Source organism: Hypomesus transpacificus, chromosome 24 (genome assembly GCF_021917145.1).
Source record: "Hypomesus transpacificus isolate Combined female chromosome 24, fHypTra1, whole genome shotgun sequence".
Taxonomy (NCBI): domain Eukaryota; kingdom Metazoa; phylum Chordata; class Actinopteri; order Osmeriformes; family Osmeridae; genus Hypomesus; species Hypomesus transpacificus.
The window spans coordinates 271,718-295,496 of NC_061083.1; the positions used below are offsets into that span (position 1 = coordinate 271,718).

Here is a 23,779-nt window from a genome sequence, read left to right on the forward strand (position 1 = left end):
TGTGGAAGGTTATGACTTTTAATCGTATTTGTATTATTATTATAGTTATTATTGATCATATAGTAATTGTATGTAGTCTTTCAAGGGCACCCCTGGCATCTGGGGGCCCCCTGGCAGCTGGGGGCCCCAGGTGGTTGCCTACCTTGCCTAATGGGTAAGTCCGCCCTTGGCCGCGATATATTGCAACTGATAATTTTCACAATAAAAAATAATGATTATATACATTTTTACATAAGAACGAATGTCACCAACATTTTTGTCGATCCCGCTGCTTCAGTCATCTTGTCTGCTTTCTGTGTCGAAAGCGTAGGCGGGACTAGCCTCTCCACACACACAGAGCCAAGAGTGAACGGCTGTAGCCTGCAGCCTACCGCCTCATGCCCTACCGTCTCATGCCCTACCGTCTCATGCCCTCCCGTCTCATGCCCTCCCGTCTCATGCCCTCCCGTCTCATGCCTCTTCTTTTCAAAATAAAAGTTTGTCTGGTCCGCTATTTCTCCTTCCTACTTTGGTGTATGTGTTTTTTTTTTAGCTATGTAATACCTTTTTAGCTAAGGTATTACAAAAAATAAAAGCATCAGTGAAGAAATAATTTTCTTGCTTTTATTGGACCAACCAAACACAAACTTACTTAAATAAAGTATGAAGAAGGAAATATTTATTTGGGAGAAAATAAAGCATCAATCTGTTTTTTGCATTCATTTCTTACTGTACATTATAAGTCTCATGCTTTACATGGGAACTTGCTTTTTGCCATTCTCCAACCTGTGCATGACAAGTGCAGTACAGATCATACAGTGTTTAAGATCAATGCATAGTTTCCTGAAAACATCCAATTATACAATCTTATATAAAACAATTCTGAGTGTCATGTCCAAAGCAGATTCATGAACTTGCTGCTTTGGACATGACACTCAGAATAGTTTTTATGTAGTATTGATGATTAAATAAATCCTGTTTGTTCCTGAATATGAATATGCATTTTGACCTGTTCATGTTTAAGCAGACAGCTTAAACAAAGTAAATTCAAGGGTATCATTTACAACAGAGTAGTGTGGTAGTCCTTGTCTTTGTTCAACAGATAGTGGTAAATAAGCTTTTACCAGACGCAATGCATCAAGTTAACTTGAAGTAGCTAGTTAGCGTACATAAGTAATCTCTTGAAACCTGGAGGCAATGAGAGGCATAACATTCCAAAACAATCACATCGGATCACAAAATACATCTGTGTGGGTAAGATTACCACGCTGTAATCCAACACATCATCCCCTTATTTACAAGTCCAAAGAACAACTTGGAACTGGACATTTTTTGGTGAGGGTGACAGTCTAGGAATGCTCTAACTATATACTACATCTTGCCAGTCTGACTTAACATACTTGCTGGAAAATAGGACCGTTTAGTCCATGCTATTTCAAGCATGGACTAAACGGCTATTTCAACAAAGGTGCAGTAGTAGTAGTGTTAGCGACAAGAGTCAGAGGAAGGAAGGCTATTTCAACAAAGGTGCAGTAGTAGTAGTGTTAGCGACAAGAGTCAGAGGAAGGAAGTTCAATGTGTGTTATGGAATTTAGACTAAAACTAAATGCCAGAAAAAAACAAAAAATCACTGTCAGTGCCTTGATATTACCTTGTTGACCCCTAGCATGATTTTAGTGCAGTGCTGGCATGACCTCAGGACCCACAAAACATCCATGTCATCCACCTTAAAATACAACTGGCCAGCTTAATGCACATGATACAGTCTATACATTTGACATTGAAAACGATGACAGGCGCAAGCTTTCCTTAACAAGTGACTTATTTTAAGGCACCTGATGTAAACACACAAAATATTAAGGGGAAGAAAGTTCAACAGTAGTCAAAGTTCCTGTAAATAGTGCATTGCAGGATTTGTTGTCTTTGCAAATTACAATAAGGATCATTAATGTTCAGTCAATACAACCTTGCAAAATAAAGCTGTACAACTTATGCCAATCCCCAAATAGGATACCTGTAGGCCAAACACAAGAAGACAATCTTAACTCAGAAATACACACATCTGCAGTCCCTCTTAATAGCTATGCTATCACAAGAGCACGCTTTCCAGAAAATATTACAACAAACATACAACAAAAGGGACTTCCTACCAATCCCATTTGGAGTGGTATACATTCAAAGCATACTGGATTATAACAGAAAATAAATGGTGGGCAACTATACGTACAGAAAAAGTAAGGGAAACAAATTTAATATACTCCACCCCCCCCCCATCACAAAAGATAACAACTGCAACATACAGGCACCACAGTCTAATGGAGCTTGCCAGACTATAGGGAACCTTGTGTATGACTGGTGGATTATGTTTGTGCACAACTGATATGGTTTAATTAACAGAACCAAACGTTTCCACCTGGGACCAACAGTTCCTCACAGCCCAGTTTGAAACGGGACAGTGGAGTTTAGAGTTCTTCGTAATCACCGCCCTCTCGGTTAGCTGACCCCTCCCCTCCTCCCAAGAAGTCCTCCAAGTTATCCACCGTAGTTCTCTTAGGCCGGGATTTCTTCTTCTTCACTTTCTCGTCTCCTGCTTCGGTCTCTTCCTTCTCTTTTTTTTTATGTTTATGCTTCTTCTTGCTGCTCTTGTCCTCCTCCTGAAGAAAAGGAAGGATGATTTGATGTGATGAACGTCCAAACGGACTTACAAAGGTGTATCTCTGCTCTGAGTACTATTCATCATTACCTCTTTGCTTTTCTTCTTTTTCTTCTTTTCTTTTGAGGAGTTTTTTCCTTCTTTCTCTGCAAAGCAAATACACTTTTAATGAACAGTCATGGTAACCTCTGTAACCTGCTTGCTGAACAACTTACAAAAACTTTGAGAGGGCAACATATTTCACAAAACAGCTTACTGACAATGCTTGGTTTGAAATGGTTCGTAAGGGCATGCAGAACTTGCCTTCCTGCTCCTTGCAGCTCTCCTTGGCTCGCGTAGGCTCTTCCTGAATGCCCAGGCCGAATAGGTCTGAGTTGTTCTTCTGTTTGAAAGACAACACCGCCGGATTCGGAGGTTCTGGAACCTTGAGAGACGCACTGTCATCGTCGGATAGGTCAGACAGCAGTACATCTCTTACCGGAAACAAATCCTGACGGGAGGGAGGGGGACAGGGGCAACGGTTAATTGGAGAAACAAAAAACATTGTAACCGAATGTTGGAAGAAACTGACCAATTGTCTAAAATCAAAACCTTCTCAATCTTAGGGGTGTCTGAGCACTCAGAATCAAAGTCAGGGTCATCCAGGACAAAGGAGAGCATCTGCTTGGCGATCGGGGACTCTGGGTCGGTGTCGGAATCATCCGCCTGCGCAGCTCCTTCCTGTTTTGTCCTTATGGGTCGGTCGGAGGGCTGCGTATAGGTCACTGGCGCTACTTCCTGGTGGACAGGAGTCACGTGGAGCTGGGAGGGAGGGCTCAGCTCTAGGGCATCCACCACCATCTGAGGTGTGTCTGACTGAACCATGGACCTAAAAGGATGGTGAAAACATTGTCTTATAGGAATCAACATGATCCAGTCCTACTACACCCATTCAAAGTCAGGCAGTTTTGAAGAAGTGCTTACACAGTCAGTTCGGCATCGCTATCCAAGTCTTCGTCCTGCGTAACAGCAGGAGCAGGCTCAGCATCCCCTTCGTCACTGGAGAGGGTGAGGTTATCCCTGGGCTTGAGGGGGTTAGGCTGGGGGAGGGGGGGCTCCTTGTCATCCAGGTCCAGCTCATCCTGGTCACACGCAACCATGGGGTTCCCTCTGTCCTCTCCATCACTACAACATAAAGGGTTGAAAGACAAATCAGTGTTGGATCGAATAATAGACACGCCTCGGCAAGCCAGCCCAAAACCTATCATTCAGGTTTACACTCCTGATTAGTGTTGTCACGATACCAAAATGTGGACTTTGATAATGATACCAAGTGTAGTATCGTGGAACTCGATACTGAAATGATACTAATGATTTAATTGAAATTGAGTAATTTGTCACTGGTTTAGTCTTTCATTTTCAATTGGAACTTATTACAATATGTATAGAAATATAGGCATAAATCTAATGGATCCAGGTGGTAGAACCCCTGTTCCTCCAGTGCGCCATGTTAGAGACTGTTGTAAAGATTAAACTTGTTATACAAAATGATAACAAAATGAATGAAACAACTTTTCGAGGTGCGCTTCTCAGGAGTAAATCCTAGTGCGTAACTGAGATGAGTAGCCTAAAATAATGACAACGACTAGCCAGCTTATCATTCGGCAATAGTTTACTTGTGCCTGCAACAGAACACGGTTGTTAAAAACGACACACATAACATAACATTAATTACAATCAAATAAAATATAAACGACAGTCCGAACAAGAGAAGGCTCCTGAAGAACTAGGCATTGTCAGTTCTAATTGGGATACATTACTAAATTACAGTAGGCTATTTTATCGGTGAGCAATGTGAGAAATACAAGGTGTTGTGTGAGAGCGTGTGAACTGGTTGAAATGCGTGAGTGAGACTTGATAGTCCTGCTTTAGTGTTACAGACTGAAAACAGCGAAAGCTATAATACATTGTATTCCTTAAAGCCTGTATGTGATTGTAAATTAACTAACAAGCAACAAGAAATGTACTTAACTCTGAAAGAAAGTAGGTGTTGGTGCCATTCTCCATTTTGTAATTTAGACTCAGATTTAAATATAATATTATTTAAATTCATTGAATTGCATAGTTGTATTTTATAGTTTTGCGTTTCAGTTTAGTATATGTTTAGTGTACATGCATTGCATTGTTTAAAATAGCCAGAGTTGCTTTCAAGTGCGCGCAGTAGTGAGCTTGCGCATTGATGGAGAGTATAAAACGGTGTGATTTGTTTCATTGTTCAGGATTCAGTAAAGACCAGTGGCGGGCCGTGCATTTCACGCCTAGGCCTTCAGTGACGTCACACTTAGTCCTACCTAAACTAATACACCTCACAATAGCATCAATTTGACACCACGGCTACAGAAGCTATACAGAATCACACTTACACATTACATCACCTTAATATAGGCTAGTCGAGCAACACTTAATTTCCGGAGCATTGAAAATCAAAAAGCTCGCATTCACAATTAAGAGTAGGAACTAAGATCACGGATACTGTCAAAACTCAAAAAGAGATGAGTCAACAAAGTTTGTCCACTAAAGTCCACCAAAAGTACGCTATGTGAGCTTAAACAAGTTTGTCCAATAAACTGTGCATTATCGCCGTTTCACATAAGTCACCAACGAGACGATAACGAAACAAACTATTCATTGAAAATCAAAGTATTTGCATTTGTTTTTGAGAATATTTGAAACAATTGAACATGTTGGCGCAGCTGTGACCTGTGAGTGAAGTCATTAAAAATACAAAATTAAATGCTTGCACTTACCAACACGGATCTTCTCCACAGCACCTATTTGAAAATAAAATCCATCCTCCTTTCTTTTTTCAAAAAAACTTCAATGGCTCTGCTTTTAAGTTTATCTGTGCTTTTCAGTTCCATCAAAAGGTCCTTTTCTATGGACATGGAGGCTAATGCTGAGAGTCGTGTCTGTCCGGTCGTGTTTTTGGCATACGTTTTAATTCGCTTTAATGCCGAGAATGACCGCTCAACAGAAGCAGTAGACGCAGGGATAGTCACAGCCAAACAGGCCAGTGCATAAAGTTGTCCCATACTCTCACTCAGATTTTTGCTCCAAAGAAAATGATGGAGATCAGCGGGACTTTTCCCTTTCGAAATCAGTCATGGCATACATCACAGTCTTTTTTGCCAACCTGAATAGCCTAGCTGCGTTCTTCTCCAGATCCTCGAAACGCACTCGATTACTGGATGACGTGTGCAAACGGCGTCTTCCTCACGTTGCGCGAACGCGGTGGCAATATACATCAAGATTGGTGCAGTCTTTGAGAAGAGAGTTGGGTTGAAGGAGTTGTTTGATCACAACCAAATCTAGTTCTTCTACTTCAGCCATCGTGGGTTTAAATTTGTTTTAAACTCACAGCAATAAACAGCAATGAGCGACAGCAGTTGAACGGATCGATCTCTGTCGCAAACGGATTGTCCTCTTTCAGGCTTTCACGAGTGCTTATCCAATCACAGGACGCGTACATAAAGTTCAGCGTAAGGCCTTCTAGCTGGCCTTGGTGTCGAAGACTCGAGATCTGATTGGCTATCGCAATTGACCGTCTCCGTTCACTTACACATACGGGAGCCTGCTCTCTTAATTCTGAAGGCCTCAGGCAGATTTCATAGAACCTGACAACACAAGCTAGCTGAATTATGATTGGATAAAAACTCGACCACGATAAACAACACTGTCAGCAGCTTAACCAAGCGGATATAACACAACACGAACAGAACAGACTACGGAGAATATTTGTTGTTATTTATGTCAGTGTATTTATGGAACGACATTAAGATGGTCGGAGGAATTATGAAGAAAAAATATATAACCACAACATTTTGTAATAATTTAATTTACATATTCTTTGAGTATGTTTAGGCCAGCAGAGAAGGCCTTGCAGGCCCTGACGGCCCGCCACTGGTAAAGACACCGGAACACAGTTTTCTACCAATGTTAAACACGCGTAGAAACTTGTTATTTTCGTCTAAGAGTGGTTAAGTGAATTAATATATAGAGACATACTTACCAATAGCCAGAAATTGAATTTTAGCCACTACATTAAGTAGAAAACAGTCGCCGAAGGTGAGAGAACATCGGGAGCCACGGAAAGATGCGCTGCGCTGGACACAAGTTCACGAAGGAAGCTAGCCAGCTGAAGAAATAGCTAGCTGTGGTGATGTTGGAAAAATTGAAGATGTAACACATTTATCCTGTATTAGAATGATTCTGTGTTCAGCATTCCTTGTGTGTAGAGAGAGGCCTACCCCCAAATCTGAACTTTGGGTAACACGAGGCATACGTAAACAAGCTGACCTAGGCTGACCATTATCTTACTAGAGGTGCAATAAAGAACCTTATCTGTGCTGAGTGAATCATATGGTCAAGCCTAGGGTCAGAGAACTCTGTAAGTTTCCACGCACACAGGTCTATGCAAGGAGCCAATGAAGAGCCAAGGAACATTTGCATGCCTTTGTCTTAACCAATGACTGTAAAGAGCGCTTGTGCTTAAATAGCTAGCTAGCACAACATGCTAGCAGACAAACTTGGTAGCACAATGGCGTGTGATTTTTTTGTCTCCTTGTGGGCCGGCCGCAAGCAATAAAGCTTTCTTAAACTTGTTCATCGACTGACTGTGCAATACTTGATAGATTAATATTTCTGACAGGTGACAACGCTGTGCACCCGACCGGATTTTCAGACGACTTCTATGATGATGGATGAGTTGACAAAGAACTAAATTGAAAGAACTGATATAGTTACAGATCTTGCTGGTCATGGCGAAATAAGGATAATTCTATGATTGTAATTAACCTAGCCAAGTAACAAGGCTAAGTAAAACTTATTAGATCTTTCAAGATGTGCTACTAGCCATTGGCCACACAGGACATTTGAGAAAAGTGCTATTGCTAGCTAGTCATATTTGCCCAGAAGCAACTGGAAATATTCAACTGGAAAGCATCTACATGCTTTGAGGTTAAAGGACTGATGATCTGGATTTCAGAAATTTGCAAGAACTTGCTATAATAAGAGACTTGTCTAACATTAATAGCCAATTGAAATGTCTGATTCGGAAGAAACCAGGATGGAAGGCAATGTCGAGCTAGACATAAAAAGAAAGATCAAGTTGACACAAAGGCCCTAGAAAAGAAACTTGATGAACATATGAATCTCAGGTAACGTGTATTAGCACGCCTTGTCTCCAAGCAGACAAAATAGAAAACCTCATGATAAATAATTCCAATGCACTTCAAGTGGAAAATTATCATCTCAGTGATTACTCAACATTTTGTAATGACTTTACTGAAGTGAACAATGCAGTTAGTGAACTGTTATCAGATGATGAAAGGAAAGCTGACCAGCAGTATTGGAGTGAGCCAAACCTTACAAAGTATGAGAACCTTTTGACCAAATTTGAGCAGTGGATAATAGAAGCAAGACGGCACGCCAATGCCGCTAACGAACAGGCTGCTACTGAATATTTGACTCCAAACACTGGCACGACGACACAGTAAGGTGAGTCTGCTGAAAATGTGGGAGACGACAGTGCATCCGCTGTACAAGAGAAATATAGTTCAGTCACCGTACGAAGTGTACGCAGTAGACACTCAAATTAATCCAAAGCGTCATCTCATGCATAGAAAAGAGGAAGCTAACCGTGCAGCCCTACTCGCACGCGTAGCCGCACTTAAGAAGAACAGGCACTGCAGTTGGAAGAGGCTCAAATGGTAGCACAGCTGAAAGCCAAGAAGAAGATTCAGTTGAAGGCTCAAATGGAGGAGCTAGATGTTGAGACTACTATCGCCGAGTCCATAGCAAAGCTACAAGTTATGGAATAATATGATAACATGAAAGACGATGGGATGAATTCCTACCTCGTCAAGAACATGCCTACAGCAGCAACCATCGAACATCATGCTCCAGATGTCAGACCAAAATTGATGAGCAGTCTTTGAGTTAGCCAATACAACAGTGCTTCTCACTGTCCAACGAGACAAAAGTCTTATGTGCAAGTAAAGAACGAAAACAAGAACAACACAAGGACAAGTTCCAATGGGAGGTTGAAATTGCCGAAGTGATATTGAACCAGAAGGATATCACAGAGATAGGGATGGGACTTTACAGGAGTTTTCATGTTTGACTAGTAGTAACGTTATTGAACAATTAATCGATTATTTGCTAAGGCATGACGTCACTCCCCCCCCCCCCCCCCCCCATGTTTTTTCCCCACCCATTACCCCCACATGCATTAAGGTTAAACACAGCTGGACTGATATTTCCAAAAAATAGCTTTAAGGAAATACATCATTTTGTAGTCAGGTTTAGTTTTCACAGCGCATTATGCCATCAGACGGATTTTAACAGATAGCTATTGCAACGCATCACTGCCTGGCTACAGCATAGACCTTTGAAAAATGAATAAATAACAAAAACATTGGAAAATAATTTTACAAATAAATAAACACGGCCTAATGACATCCATCCATCCTTTTGAAGGTCAGGCTTCTCGACGCTGGCGGAAGCCTTATTATTTGCCAATTGAGTTTTAACTTAGTTTTACGTTAAGTTGCGTAGGCTATGAGTGAAGTTGACTGGTCATCAGACTTGACACAAATACACAAGAATAATAACAAAACATGGCTTAATGCCATATTAGATCATTGTGTTAAACTGACAGTCGAGGCAACTTATTAGCGAGATGTAAGCTATAGCTACCTTGCAGGCTAGCCTACTGTAGGATCTGAGAAATGGCTAACAAACATCAGGCTATTAAACAACTGCCTACATGGACTGTCTGGGCATACATTACCTATCACAGGCCAATCTATGTGTTCTTGTTCATGAAAATCAACATATTCATATCTTCTGGTGTAAGACGTGAGTGCAGTCGATTCACTGTCAGTCCGGCAGCTGAAAAAACGTGTTCAGACGGAACGGAGGTTGCGGGTTAGCCAGTCTTGGGTATCTCTCTGCATTGTTTTTCTACCAGTCTGTGGGATTTGAATCCAGGGTAGGTGGCTGGTCATTGAGGTAGCTATCCAATTCTGCATCTATATCATTTGGACGAGCCGCATAATTGTCACCCAAAAGCGCAGCTATGGCACTTGCAGTAGCACTTCTCCGCGGCAGTGCTCCTGTGCTCTCAGTTGCATTAATCTGTTCAACAGTAGTGGTGGCCACGATATCCAGTAATGTATTCTTCAAAGTCAACCTTTGTGAAGGCTTGAGAAATCCCAAATGTTTGTGGCGGGGGTCTAAGATCAAAGTAATCATTGCGGGCAACGTTGAAGGGAAGTTGTCCGAATTGATCTGCATAGGCAGAAAAAAGAACATTGGAGCTGGTCTATCAATAGCCTATGCACAAATAGCTAGTAGTTATAGTCAAACACATATGTATTATTTAACAGACATACCTTCATTTGTTTGGCCAGCTGGGACCGCACTTTGGCCTTGAACGCTTCTATTTTGGAGTGGCCTCCATCACTCTTAGGATGAACATTTATCAGGCTGAAGGTGATTGAGACCTCCGTCTCTGAAGACAACACAGTTGTAGCACACTTAAACCCCTTGTGCTGCCTTCGGGTCACATGACCCAAAGGTTCATAACAAACCATCGTTGTGTTTACCCAATTTTACCCAATACCAAAACGAAACAAAATTATTGTATTTTAACCTTCGCAATGTGGGGGGTCTGAGACAGCCCAACGGTTAAAAGAAAATGCTTCACTTTGTTTTTATATGCGGTAAAGTTGTCGCAATACGAAGGTGGGTCACAATGACTGATGGGTCAGAATGACCCGAAGATTAAGTGCCTTCACCACTGGTAAGGAGTCTTCCATTAGCTGCCAGTGTTCGTCTTTGATCTCAAGAGTTCTGGCATTTTGAATTTTAGTCACTGTATGATCGGACAGCACTGCAGTGACAGCCCAGCATTGTTCCATTAACCTCTCACAGACCGAATTCCATCGCGTTTTGCACGACTGGATCAGGAGGTGCTTCGACAGTTGTAGTTGTCCTTGCTTCTAATCCAATGCTTTGGTAGCAGGTGTGCTGTGGTTGAAATGTTTCACTAACTTCCCAGCTGCTGCGATGACCCTATGCAAGTCAAGAGCACATCATTGATGGCTAACTGTAAAGTACGTGCAAAGCATGAGAGTGACTGCCAACTCACTTGAGTGGGATCATTCGCTGCAACTATATTCCTGGCGCTATCATGCACGCAAGCAACTACTCGGCCAGCTAGCCCCCAATCATCCATGGATTCCTTTAGTTTATCAGCCAAATTGTCGGCAGTGTGTCTCTCTGAAAAACTCTGTGAGAAGGACTGCCGATTTCACTTGCTCATGTAGTGGCATGTCACTGTAATGTAGCTCTCCATAGTCAAGGCAGTCCAGCAGCCAGTAGTTAAAACAATGTCAACAGTAGCTATCTTCCTTTTTAACTCAGCCTTCAACTCAGCAAACTGTTGCTCCAAACGGTTGGTCAGTGTTTTTCTGGATGGAATACAATATCCTGGCTGAATAAATCCCATTAGTTCTTGGAAACCCTCGGCGTCACCCAGACTTAAAGGCAACATGTTTTTGACAATCATATTAACTATCTGGGAGTCAGGTAGCTGAGCGGTTAGAGAATCGGGCTAGTAATCTGAATGTTGCCAGTTCGATTCCCAGCCGTGCCAAATGACGTTGTGTCCTTGGGCAAGGCACTTCACCCTACTTGCCTCCAGGGGAATGTCCCTGTACTTACTGTAAGTTGCTCTGGATAAGAGCGTCTGCTAAATGACTAAATGTAAATGTAACTACGCGTTTGGTAATTTTGTTAGCTCGCTTATCATCACACGTCCTCCTAGCTAGTGTAGCCTGAATGGTTTGCTGCTGGAGACCTTCGCTGGTGCTGGCTTCGCTGGAATTTACGTTTGAATGTATATTTGCTAAATGATATATTAGAGGAGACGTTGTACTACGTAAGTAAATACAGCGTCACAGTAACTGCAGTGGACTTTATCATCTTTTCTTGAGAAATGGTCCCACACTGCACTTCTCCTAGCCCGCTTCATCTTTGCTCGTTTGCTGTAGGATTATTCATTAGCCTTGGATTTTTATTCGAATGAATTAATCGATCATCGATTATTCATTACCAACCCTACACAGAGATGTTAGTCACACAACAGAGACTAGCCAACTTACCTCAACGAGACGTCCCTGTATTCAGTGGCGATCCTTTCAAGTTCCTGCCATTCCTGAAGGCTTTTGAGCACATCATCCACAGTCGTACAGACAACGATGAAGATCGCTTGTAGTATCGAGAGCAATTCACCAGCGGTGAACCAAGAGAACTTGTAAGAAGTTGCCACAACATGAGCGCACAACAAGGCTACAGTGAACCTCGAGGAGATGAACAGCCCGAGCAACCTTTGGATCGTCGTCTCAAAGTTGCCATTCAGACTTCGTGAAAGATGGAGAGTCGACATACAAGAAAGGGAAGGAAGAAGAGCAAAGTTCTCTGATCTCATGACATACATCAACAGACAAGCTAAGATAGCTTCAGACCCACTGTTACGTGATGTCAAAGAGTCCTCCGAAGCGAAAGAGGCAAGTCAAGCATTAAATATGCCAAGGGAGGCGGACCGAAAACAACCACTGGCTGCGCTACGAGTGTTAAGCCAGATGAAGGGGATGCCTGAGAAGTAAGAAAGAACAAGCAGACAAGCGAAGCGTTTCAAGAGCCATGCCTGTACTGCAACAAAAGACACACCCTGAGCGCATGTAACAAAATAAGAAGTCTGCAAACAAAGAGAGAATCGAGTTCATTAAAGGTAAAGGACTTTGCTTTGGGTGTCTGACGCAAGGGCACATGGAAAAAGACTGTAAAAGGAGAGCCACGTGTGAAATCTGCAGCAAGAAACACCAAAGCCTGCTTCACAGCAAAAGAGACGAGAACACCGACCAAGAGAACACCAAGCCTGAGAAAGGTCAAAGCTCTACCAGCGGAAACTCAGCTCCATAAGAAGATGCGCCAGCCAGGAGTGAAGTCACAGCAGTCACCGGGGCAGGAGGCAATGACTGTATATCCTGTCTATCGTGCCCGTGCGCATCAAATAAAAGGAGCAACACAACAATAGAGACGTATGCGTTCATGGACTTCCACTACGTTTTGCTCCGAAAGGTTGATGAGACAGCTTGGCGTCCATGGTAAGAAGACTCAAGTGCAACTCCATACTATTGTCCACGAGAAGCTCGTGTCCTGCTATGTGCTGTCAGATCTAGAAGTGTGCGGTCTGACAGAGAATAAGTACATAAGCCTGCCAGACGTCTACACCCACACCGTGTAAGGCAAATTTTCTGTGTACATGTACAGCCAAAGTATGTGTAAGGTCAAGAGTCCTGCAGCGAGGCTTCTCTCTGAGCAGAATATAGCACACAGCCCAGACAGTTAGGAGACTGTGAGGCAAATCATGTACGAACTTGATTTTGTAACATGTTTGCCTTGTAATTGATTTTATTCATTTGCAATGTTATTAAATGCGTATTTCATTTAACCGTACTTTGACCATTCTTGCTCTGCTTTAACCCATATTGTCAAATACCTGGAATTCTATTGGTTTTGGCATTATTGGTTCATGCTAATACACTGTTCAGTTTCCCATCTTCCTTTAAACCATAGGGGAATTCGTTTTGGTTGCTTGGCCAATATTTAACCCCCTACAAGCCTGCCAGACGTCTACACCCACACAGTGTAAGGCAAATTTTCTGTGTACATGTACAGCCAAAGTATGTGTAAGGTCAAGAGGTACTGCAGCGAGGCCTCTCTCTGAGCAGAATATAGCACACAGCCCAGACAGTTAGGAGACTGTGAGGCAAATCATGTACGAACTGGGACTTGAACGTAATTAACGACCACCTCAGCTGCTGAATACTCTAGTGTATCAGTGTACTGACCACTGAAGACCCGTTAAGGAAGCAATTCTGTGCATTCTATATCTGGACTGTCCAACTCATGTATTTAAGCATGGCTGAGAGACAGAGTTTGGACTCGAGTTGGCCCTCGTCTCCGTGGAACGCCCTCTACAACCTCTCCGTCAGCCCTCGTAGAGCCTCGGACAGCTTGACGTGCACCTCCTTAATTTTGTAACTCTCCGTCGTAGCTACGGAGAGCTACGGAGACCCCCTTGGCTGTGATTGGACAGTATTAAGTACCGCTTGCGTCATGGGTAGGGGCGGGGTTGCCATGATAGCAGGACAAACAGAATCCTTTGACCGCCATTGCTTGTAAAGTTTTTACAATTCATATTTCAGCTAAACGGTACATGTAAATCAGAATCTGAATTAAAATGTGATGAAAAATGGGCAGTGTAGTTGCTGAAAATGTGCGTATTTTATTGATGGAACGGCTAATTTGTAAATTTGCTCAGACTTTTTCGGTAACCTAGGTAAATAAACACTCAACGACGTCTAAACAAAAAACCATTGCGCCACCTACTCTTATGGCGGTGACTTGTTTTCAGCACCCACAGCCTACGGAGAACCATAAACGCAGTCTATCTGTCCGTATCCGTGCTTATCCGTGCGCCCGCCCATCCGTAAACGGAGACGCAGAAGCATATTTCGGCCTTTACGTGGTAAAGACGACTCTTAGATGGGTCGTTAATGGCCCTCTCAAGAAACGTGACGATCCCCACAGGTCAAGACAAGTTAAGCCACTGCAGTCAAAGGCCTTCAGTCAACAGAATCTCTGTCAGTGGCATGCTGCTGCAGCAATACAACCATGACGTTCCGGAGCAAGCCTGCGAAGAGAAGTCAGAAATATTGCGAAAAGACGTTCAGTTCATGAAGTCTGTGACTGAGACAATTAACAAAGTCAATGGGCACTACAGCATTGGGATGCCTCTCAGAAACAAAAATGTGGTGATGCCAAACAACAAATGTGTTGCCGAGCAACGGGCACCAAACCTGAAAAGGAAACTCGCCAAGAACTCCAGTTTCCGTGATGACTACAAGACCTTCATGTCAGACCTCCTGAACAAAGGCTAGAAGTGGAAGTTTCTGAAGACGAGCGCAATCGCAACGACGGCAGAGTATGGTACGTTCCCCATCACGACTTGACCCATCCACAAAAGGGAAAGCTTCGGATTGTTTTTGATTGTGCTGCTTCATTTCAAGGGAAGTCACTGAACAAGGAACTGTTACAGGGTCCAGACCTCACTAATGGTCTGGTTGGAGTCTTGACAAGGTTTCGACATGAACACATGGCACCAATCTCCGACATGAAATGATTTATCATCAAGTAAGAGTCCCTGATGAGGACTCTGATCTTCTACGATTCCTCTGGTGGCCACAGGGGGATCTGAGCCAGCTCCTGCGTGAGTACAAGATGGTGGTCCACTTGTTCGGGGCCAAGTCGAGCCTGAGCTGCGCCAACTACGCTTTAAGAAGGATTGCAGAGGATGGAAAAACAGGTCATCACCTGAAGCAGGTCCTAGGGGACTTCTACGTTGATGACTGTCTGGTCTCGACGTCCGATGAGAAGAATGCTACTTGCCTTGACCAAGGACCTCATTGCACTGTGTGAGAGTGGAGGATTCCGCATGACTAAGTGGTCAAGCAACAGCCGCGAAGTGATGTCATCACTTCCCGAACAAGAAAGAGCAAAGGAGATCAAGAATCTAGACCTGGACAGGGATGAACTACCCATGGAAAAGGCCCTTGGAGTGGACTGGTGCATAGAATCAGATTTCTTCAAGTTCCGGATCCATGTGAAGAGCATGCCCATCACCATACGGGGATACGGGGTATCCTCTTGGTCGTAAGCTCAATATACGACCCCCTTGGATTCCTGTCGCCGTTCATTCTTCTTGCAAAGACCATTGTCCAGAGTCTCTGTCGAACAAAACTTACCTGGGATAAAGAAATTCCAGAAGACGTGGCAAACAGATGGTTCGCCTGGCTGTCTGATCTGAACCACTTCGCCAGTTTTTCTGTCAGGAGGTGTATCAGCCAGAGGGATTTGGTCCAGTGATGTCAGCACAGCTGCACCATTTCTCTGACGCTACAGCGTCGTCACTTACCTCCGTATCGAGAACAGCCACGGTCGAGTCCATTGCTCATTTCTTGTAGGAAAATACAGAGTTACGCCGCTTAAACCAGTCACAATCCCACGCCTCAAGCTCACCGCAGCTACCATTGCGATGAAAATGGATAAACTCATGAAGCGAGAGTTTCGGATGGACCTCAAAGAGTCTGTGCTATGGACAGATAGCACCACCGTCCTCCGGTACATAGACAACGACGGCGCTCGTTTTAAAACATTCGTAGCAAACAGTATCGACAATCAGAGAGAACACAAGGCCAGCACAGTGAAAGTACGTCAACACAGCTTCTAACCCAGCTGACAACGCATCAAGAGAAATGAAGGCAGAGCACTTCATGAAGTTCAGAGCTTGATTGAAGGTCCTGACTTCCTAGACAAGAGTGAGTCTCACTGGCCTGTCCTATCAGAGTTTTCAAGAGAGATACGTGAAGACAACGCTGAAGTGAAGCGTACGACCAGCGTGAACATCATCAAAACCGTAGACTCAAGCACAAACCCTCTCTTCAAGCTTACTCATCACTACTCCGATTGGCACAGCCTGAAGAAGGCAGTCGCCTGGATGTAAAGTCTGTGCGAAATAAGGAAGACGTTAAGAGTTTCAAGCCCAGTCTTCAGAAAGTCAAGCGTGGAAATCAAGACAGTTGATGACCACATGCAGAAATGGAAATCTACCCTTAAAGGAACCCGTTTGACCGTCAAGGACGTTAGAAGAGCAGAAACTGTGATCATTCAGTTCAGCCAAAGTCAAACCTTCCATGAGGAACATGCACTCTGGAAAGGTGAAATGATCAGGGGAAGTATTGTTCTATTGTGAAGCTGGATCCCTTCTTTCAAGATGGGGTTCTCCGGGTAGGTGGAAGATTGCACCAGGCAGCCTTACCAGAACACAAAGAATCCAACTATCCTGGCCAAGGATCACCACATCACAACCCTGATCATCAGGAACGCTCATAAGGAAATCGGACATGGAAGGAGAAGCCATACCCTTGCTCGGCTGAGACAAAGGGTCTGGATATGCAAAGGAAATGCAGCGGTTGAGAAGTGTGCTTCCAAAGTGTGTGAAATGCCGGAAGAGTCAAGCTGCCGTGAGTGAACAGAAGATGGCGAATCTACCACCTGATCGTCTACTGGTGTCGGATGGCTGAGCGGTGAGGGATCGGCGAGGGAGTCGGGTTAGTCAGCAGAAAGTTGCCGGATCGATTCCCCGCCGTGCCAAATGACGATGTGTCCTTGGGCAAGGCACTTCACCCTACTTGCCTCGGGGGAATGTCCCTGTACTTACTGTAAGTCGCTCTGGATAAGAGCGTCTGCTAAATGACTAAAAATGTAAAAATGTACTACCTCACCATCCACCATTCACTAACGTCAGTGTAGATTATTTTGGCCCCTTTGAAGCAAAGCGCGGAAGTAAAGCATTATAGAGTCTTCCTTACTTGCCTTTCAGTCAGAGCAGTCCACATAGAAATCACACACTCTCTCGGCACCGACTCGTATAAACGCAGTGAGACGTTTTATAGCCAGAGGGGGACAACTCGAGGTTATGAGATCCGATAACGGAACAAACCTGGTAGCTATGGAACACGAGATCCGCCTGGCAATGAAAGAATGAAACCAGTCCCAGATCTCTGAGGCTCTACTGCAAAGAGGAGTCACTTGGATCTTCAACCCGCCTGCTGGGTCGCATCACGGTGGTGTGGCTCATGGACAATAAAGGACATTATTATTTAGGACTTTATTATTTTCTACAGTTGTCTATCTTGTAGGCCTCACCTAGACTAGTCTAGGTTGTTTATGTTGGCTTAGACATCAGTGAAATATTACAGAAAGGGTTTAGATTTTTTTTTTGTTTTAGTTAGGTAATTATCATCCCCATGATGAGCAATTAGGGGCCGGAAATGTTGGTGCCATTCTCCATGTTGTAATTTGGACTCATTGCATAGCATAATTGTATTTTATAGTTTTGCATTTCAGTTTATTATATGTTTAGTGTACATGCATTGCATTGTTTAGAATAGCCAGAGTTGCTTTGGAGTGCGTGCAGTAGTGAGCTTGCGCATTGATGGAGAGTATAAAACGGTGTGATTTGTTTCATTGTTCAGGATTCAGTAAAAACGGAGCGAACATTGTTTTCTACCATTGTTAACCATCGAACACACATAGACTCGTTCTTTCCATCTAAGAGTGGTTAAGTGAGAAAGGGAATTTTAGCCACTACAGTAGGTATACTATAAGCTAACACATGCAATGATACAATCACAAACAGCTCAACCTAGCAACAGGAAAAAACGTAATTGTTTCGCGCACTTGCGCTTAAGGGGGAACAGGAGAACTGAATTCTCCAAATACCGGCAGCATGCAGCAGGGCATGGGCATTACATCACATGCAGGTCTGCTTTTCTTGAAGACACAGTAGTCTACAGCTTTTAATGCTGCGGTTCAACTGCATGTTTCAGAGCATAAAAGTACAGTTTTTTCTTAATGCTAGTATTGTTCTTAAAAAGCCAGTACCGGTATACTGTGCAACACTGCTCCTGATAGGACCCAATGTTAATTTAACACCAAGCTCTCATACCATTAAAGACATGCAATGCATGTAACTTACCCATCACTGTCTACTGCAGTGGATGGTTGTGGGATCTTGGCCTTTGAGGGTAGACTATCTTCCAGGAAGGTTTTATCTAGACCTTCATCAGGCACAAAGTCATCCACACTCACAACCTTGGCAGGGCACAGATAGACTGGTGAATCTGGAAAAACAGCATTGAATCAGTCCTTAATAGTCTCCTATTATACACTACTTCATAAATATAAGTTTATATACACACTATAGTTAAAACGTTTTAGAACACCCAATTTTCCAAGTTTTTACAGAATCTACACAGATTAATATCTCAGTGTACTCTGAAATAAAAGCATAGAACAAATATACAATTGAGATCAAAAAGAAAACATGGAAGTTTTGTTTAACAAAATATCAAAATAATCAACATTTTTGACTCATCCAAGTGGCCACCTTTCTCAGATATAAATGCTAAACACACTCATGGCATTCTTTCTACAATGGAAATCAAATATTGTTTGGATAGTTCTTCCCAACACTGTTGCAGAAGTTCCCACAAATGTGTTACACTTTGTAGCAGGGTGTGGCCATTTAAGAATATATATACACCTTTAATCCAGTATTGAGTTATTGGGGTACCACCTTGATACTGGTTTCAGGAGACCAAGAAAACGTATAGTAAATATGTAATAATCAGTATACTAAAGCAAATAATTTGTAGAGTAGAGCAGATCAGATAACATGAGAGAACAAATTATTCACAAATTATTCACAATGATCAATTGATGCAAATATAATGAACTGTAATAGATTTGTTATTGGTTGAGTATTAGAGTTGGATAACAAAATGAACAACTGGAACAATGGAAAGGTCATAGAAGCGGGTAAATGATCAGGCCTTGTCTGGTAACTGTAAGAGTCTAGCAGTAACACTAACAATAGTTAGCTTTACTTGTAGTCTAATCAAACACATCCATATAAATCACTTCATGCCAATGTCACAAGTAAGAAATGTAGCTAGTTGCATTTACTTTTGTCGGTCTGTTGATTTGTGGGTCAAGTGGGCTCCATTTAAGTAATGTAATTTTAGGATTATGGCCTTAATGTTCATACCTTTCATATTCTTTGTAATGTATCTACAAAACATATATAGATGTTAGATAAATTGTTAGTAGATTACAATAAATTGGATACCAAGGTATAAGGGGGGTCCCCTCCTTGAGTCACCACCTTACCGCGGTGGAGGGGTTTGCGTGTCCTAGTGATCCTGGAAGCTATGTTGTCGGGGGCTTTATGCCCCTGGTAGGGTCACCCAAGGCAAACAGGTTCCAGGTGAAAGACCAGAAAAAGCGTGGCTCAAAAAACGTACCATTAAGAAAAACAACAATGGTTCTCAGTTGCCCCTGCCCGGAAGCGGGTCACGGGACGGCTGGCAGAACCCTCTGTCAGAAGGAGCTTCAACTGCAGCTGATGTGTACCGGCAGGCCAAGCGGAACGAGGCTTTGGCGGTCGCGGAGGCAAAAACCCGGGCATGGGAGGAGTTTGGCAAGGCCATGGAGAATGACTTCCGAACGGCTTCAAAAAGGTTCTGGACCACCATCCGGCAACTCAGGAGGGGGAAGCCAACACTGTATACGGGGGGGATTGTGCTGCTGACCTCGACGGGGGACGTCCTGGATCGTTGGAAGGAATACTTCGAAGACCTCCTTAATTCCACCAATACGCTTTCCGACGTGGAGGCAGAGTCTGGGGACATCGGGGGGGGGCCCTTCTATCTCTGGGGCTGAGGTCGCCAAGGTGGTTGAAAAGCTCCGCGGTGGCAGGGCCCCTGTGGTGGATGAGGTTCGCCCGGAGTTCCTTAAGGCTCTGGATGTGGTAGGGCTGTCTTGGTTGACACGACTCTGCAACATTGCGTGGACATCGGGGACAGTGCCTCTGGACTGGCAGACCAGGGTGGTGGTTCCCCTTTTTAAAAAGGGGGACCGGAGGGTGTGCTCCAACTTTAGTTGGATCACAATCCTCAGCCTCCCTGGGAAAGTCTATTCAGGGGTCCTGGAGAGGAGGGTCCGTCGGATTGTCGAACCTCGGATTCAGGAGGAGCAATGTGGTTTTCGTCCTGGCCGTGGAACAGTGGACCAGCTCTATACCCTTCGCGGAGTCCTGGAGGTTACATGGGAGTTTGCCCAACCAGTCTACACATGTTTTGTGGATTTGGAAAAGGCGTTCGACCGTGTCCCTCGGGTGCTCATGTGGGGGGTGCTCCGAGAGTACGGGGTACCGGATTCCCTGATCGGGGCTGTCCGGTTCCTGTACGACCGGTGCCAGAGTTTGGTCCGCATTGCCGGTAGTAAGTCGAACTTGTTTCCGGTGAGGGTTGGACTGCTCTATGTCACCAATTCTGTTCATGACCTATATGGACAGAATTTCTCAGCGCAGCCAGGGTGTTGAGGGGGTCCGGTTTGGTGACCTCAGGATCGGGTCGCCGCTTTTTGCAGATGATGTAGTCCTGTTGGCTTCATCGGGGCGCGACCTTCAGCTCTCACTGGAGCGGTTCGCAGCCGAATGTGAAGCGGCTGGGATGCAAATCAGCACCTCCAAATCTGAGGCCATGGTAATCGACCGGAAAAGGGTGGAGTGCCATTTCCGGGTCGGGGAGGAGATCTTGAACCAAGCGGAGGAGTTCAAGTATCTCGGGGTCTTGTTCACGAGCGAGGGAAGAATGGAGCGCGAGATCGACAGGCGGATCGGTGCGGCGTCCGCAGTGATGCGGGCTCTGCATCGGTCCGTCGTGGTGAAGAAGGAGCTGAGTCGAAAGGCGAAGCTCTCTATTTACCAGTCGATCTACATTCCTACCCTCACCTATGGTCACGAACTATGGGTGGTGACCAAAAGAACGAGATCGCGAATACAAGCGGCCAAAATGAGCTTTCTCCGCAGGGTGTCCGGGCTCTCCCTTACAGTTAGGGTGAGAAGCTCGGTCATCCGGGAGGGGCTCAGAGTAGAACCGCTGCTCCTCCGCGTCGAGAGGAGCCAGCTGAGGTGGCTCGGGCATCTGATTTGGATGCCTGCTGGACGCCTCCCTGGTGAGGTGTTCCAGGCACGTCCCACTGGGAAGAGGCCCCGGGGAAGACCCAGGACACGCTGGAGGGACTGTCTCTCGGCTGGCCTGGGAACGCCTTGGGGTCCCCCAGGAAGAGCTGGTGGAAGTGGCCGGGGAGAGGGAAGTCTGGGCCTCCCTGCTTAGGTAGCTGCCCCCGCGACCCGATCCCCGGACAAGCGACAGATGACGGACGGACACCAAGGTTGACTGACTTATCGTAGCGTATAAGGAAGTTACTTAAAAACATAAATTAAATCAGCACAGAAGGAAGAATAGCACACATTATCACACATCAATCCCTATCATCTTTGTAGTGTCCAAGTGTAGTTCTTGAAAAGAATATAGGTCAGTTTTGGATAAATCCCTTTGTCCTGCGTTTCTCTGGGTAAGCAGAGGCTGAGGAAGGTTGGCCCTCACCCCCCCCCCCATCTCTTCTCCCCAGAGGAGAGAGAGACACAGGGTCTGGTATCAAGCCATTGAAGCTTCTCCAGAGAGATAAGGAATCATATTAGGCATCATATAATACAAAGTTGTAGGGTTTGTGTGCTGATGTGTGCAGCGCCTTGCTGGTACTGCTGGGTCTAACACAGATTATCGTGTTGAAGGTTTATTAATTCTGTGCAAGTCACTGACTGGATCCAGCAAAAGAGCCCCGGACCCTCACATTCTGTCACATCCCACCCCACTCCCTAGGTCCTGTCTTTGTCAATTGTTTTGTGTGTGTACTCATCTCTCTCATTTCAGTGTCCCCTACCCTACCTATGTGATTGACCTCCCCAGCCCTGATCAACATCACCTGTTGCCAATCAAGCCCCTGTGTATACAGCCCTTGTGTTTCTGTCTCTCGTTGCTCATTTGTCTCTGTGCTTTAGAGTTAAACTTCCCAGCCTCATCTTTGTATCTTTTTTGTGAACCACAGAAAATACTTTTTCTGTATTCGAATACTACGAGTCGTGCTTTTGGGTCCACCACCCATCATTGTTACACACTCCATGTTTCAGAGTTGGTGTCACACTCTGAGGAACCATTCTTTCCCCTACTCGACAGCATACAAAGACCCAGCATGAAACAGGTCGTTGATTCACAGGTCCATACGACTTTCTTCCTGTCTTCAGTAGTCCACTGGCGGTCCTTAATGGCCCAGGCAAGCCTCTTTTTCGTATTTTTCCATCTTAGCAATGGCTTTCTTACTGCCACTCGACCTGTCAAACCTGCAGCTCAAAGTCTTCTCTTCACAGTTGAAACTGAGACTTACTTTGAACAGTGTCGAGCTGTGCTTAAAGCTGTGAGCCACCTATCACGTATTAAGCTGTTGACTCTCAGAAGCTTGTCTTTTAAATCTGTTGTGGCTTTGGGTCTGCCAGACCTCTCCTGTCAGTTTCCAAGTGGCTTTTGATAATGTATGAGACTGTACTCACTGACACCTTGGCTTTTCTTAGCTCAAGGAAAGACCTACACTTTTAAGGGTTATAAGGGTCTGTCTGTCTTCTTTTGTTAATTGCCCTTTTCTCTGCATTATGTGAGCAATATGTCACACACTAGCACACTAGTCACTTATACACTGTCACTTTCAGCTACTGGTTGCTCTTTCAGTAACATGGCACTACTGTACCTCGCCACCAGGCTCCTGTTTGGTCATTGACATAGTCACTGATCTGCAAATTTGCACTATTGCACTGTACTCCACTTAGGTTAGATAGGTTATAGGGTTGAAACAGTTTCTTTTTTTTTTTTGCATTAGGGTTAGTATAGCGTACTATTTATTGTTATCTGTAATTTTAGAAGTTTTAGTGTTAGGGTTAGTATAGTCGTTTATTTATTGCTATCTGTATATTCAGGAAGTTCACTTATGTAAGCTTAGATGTAAATTTGTTCCGTGTACTTATATGTTATGTTATGTCAGGTACTTGCGTTGTCTTGTCTTAAGAATTTCAGTGCCCAGTCTAACCTTGTGTTGTTCTGTGCATCTGACAAATAAAAGACTTGAACTTGAATATACAACTTCTGCAGGAAAATACAGTCCAAATAATGCTTTAGGGTGTAGTAACACAGTCTGTTCCAACACTGCTTTTATACAAACAGAGTTTGTAAGTAATCAACAAAAGTTTGGACACCTGTAGGAATTGCTACTATCAACTTTCAAGGCTTAATTTACTTCCATTGCTGCAGAAGAACTGTAAGTTGTTAACCCTAACCCATTACTTGTTCCCTGAAATTGCCTTTTTGTATAACTCTGAAATGTACATGATTTTTATGTTTTTGGTAACCTAAACATTATACTTTTTTTTCTTTTTTTTTTTACCTCTGGCAGTTTAGAAGCTTACCTTTGTGGCATTTCATGATGTTCACTGGACTTGAACAAAATGTCAATAAAAAACTG

At 44.0% G+C, this 23,779-nt stretch overlaps 1 protein-coding gene across 2 annotated transcripts in view; it reads right to left on the minus strand.

The window, feature by feature from the left end:
- Window positions 1–581: 581 nt before the first annotated feature.
- Window positions 582–23,779, minus strand: part of LOC124486481 (rab-like protein 6) — a 32,858-nt gene continuing 9,660 nt past the window's right edge. For both annotated transcript variants that reach the window (XM_047048099.1, XM_047048100.1), the window contains exons 12-17: window positions 18,342–18,486; window positions 3,596–3,796; window positions 3,224–3,500; window positions 2,936–3,122; window positions 2,723–2,778; window positions 582–2,633 (exon numbers count right to left, since the gene is read on the minus strand). In XM_047048099.1, the coding sequence (XP_046904055.1) occupies window positions 2,442–2,633; window positions 2,723–2,778; window positions 2,936–3,122; window positions 3,224–3,500; window positions 3,596–3,796; window positions 18,342–18,486 (1,058 nt within the window). In that variant the 3' untranslated portion in view covers window positions 582–2,441. The remainder of the gene's footprint in view (window positions 2,634–2,722; window positions 2,779–2,935; window positions 3,123–3,223; window positions 3,501–3,595; window positions 3,797–18,341; window positions 18,487–23,779) is intronic.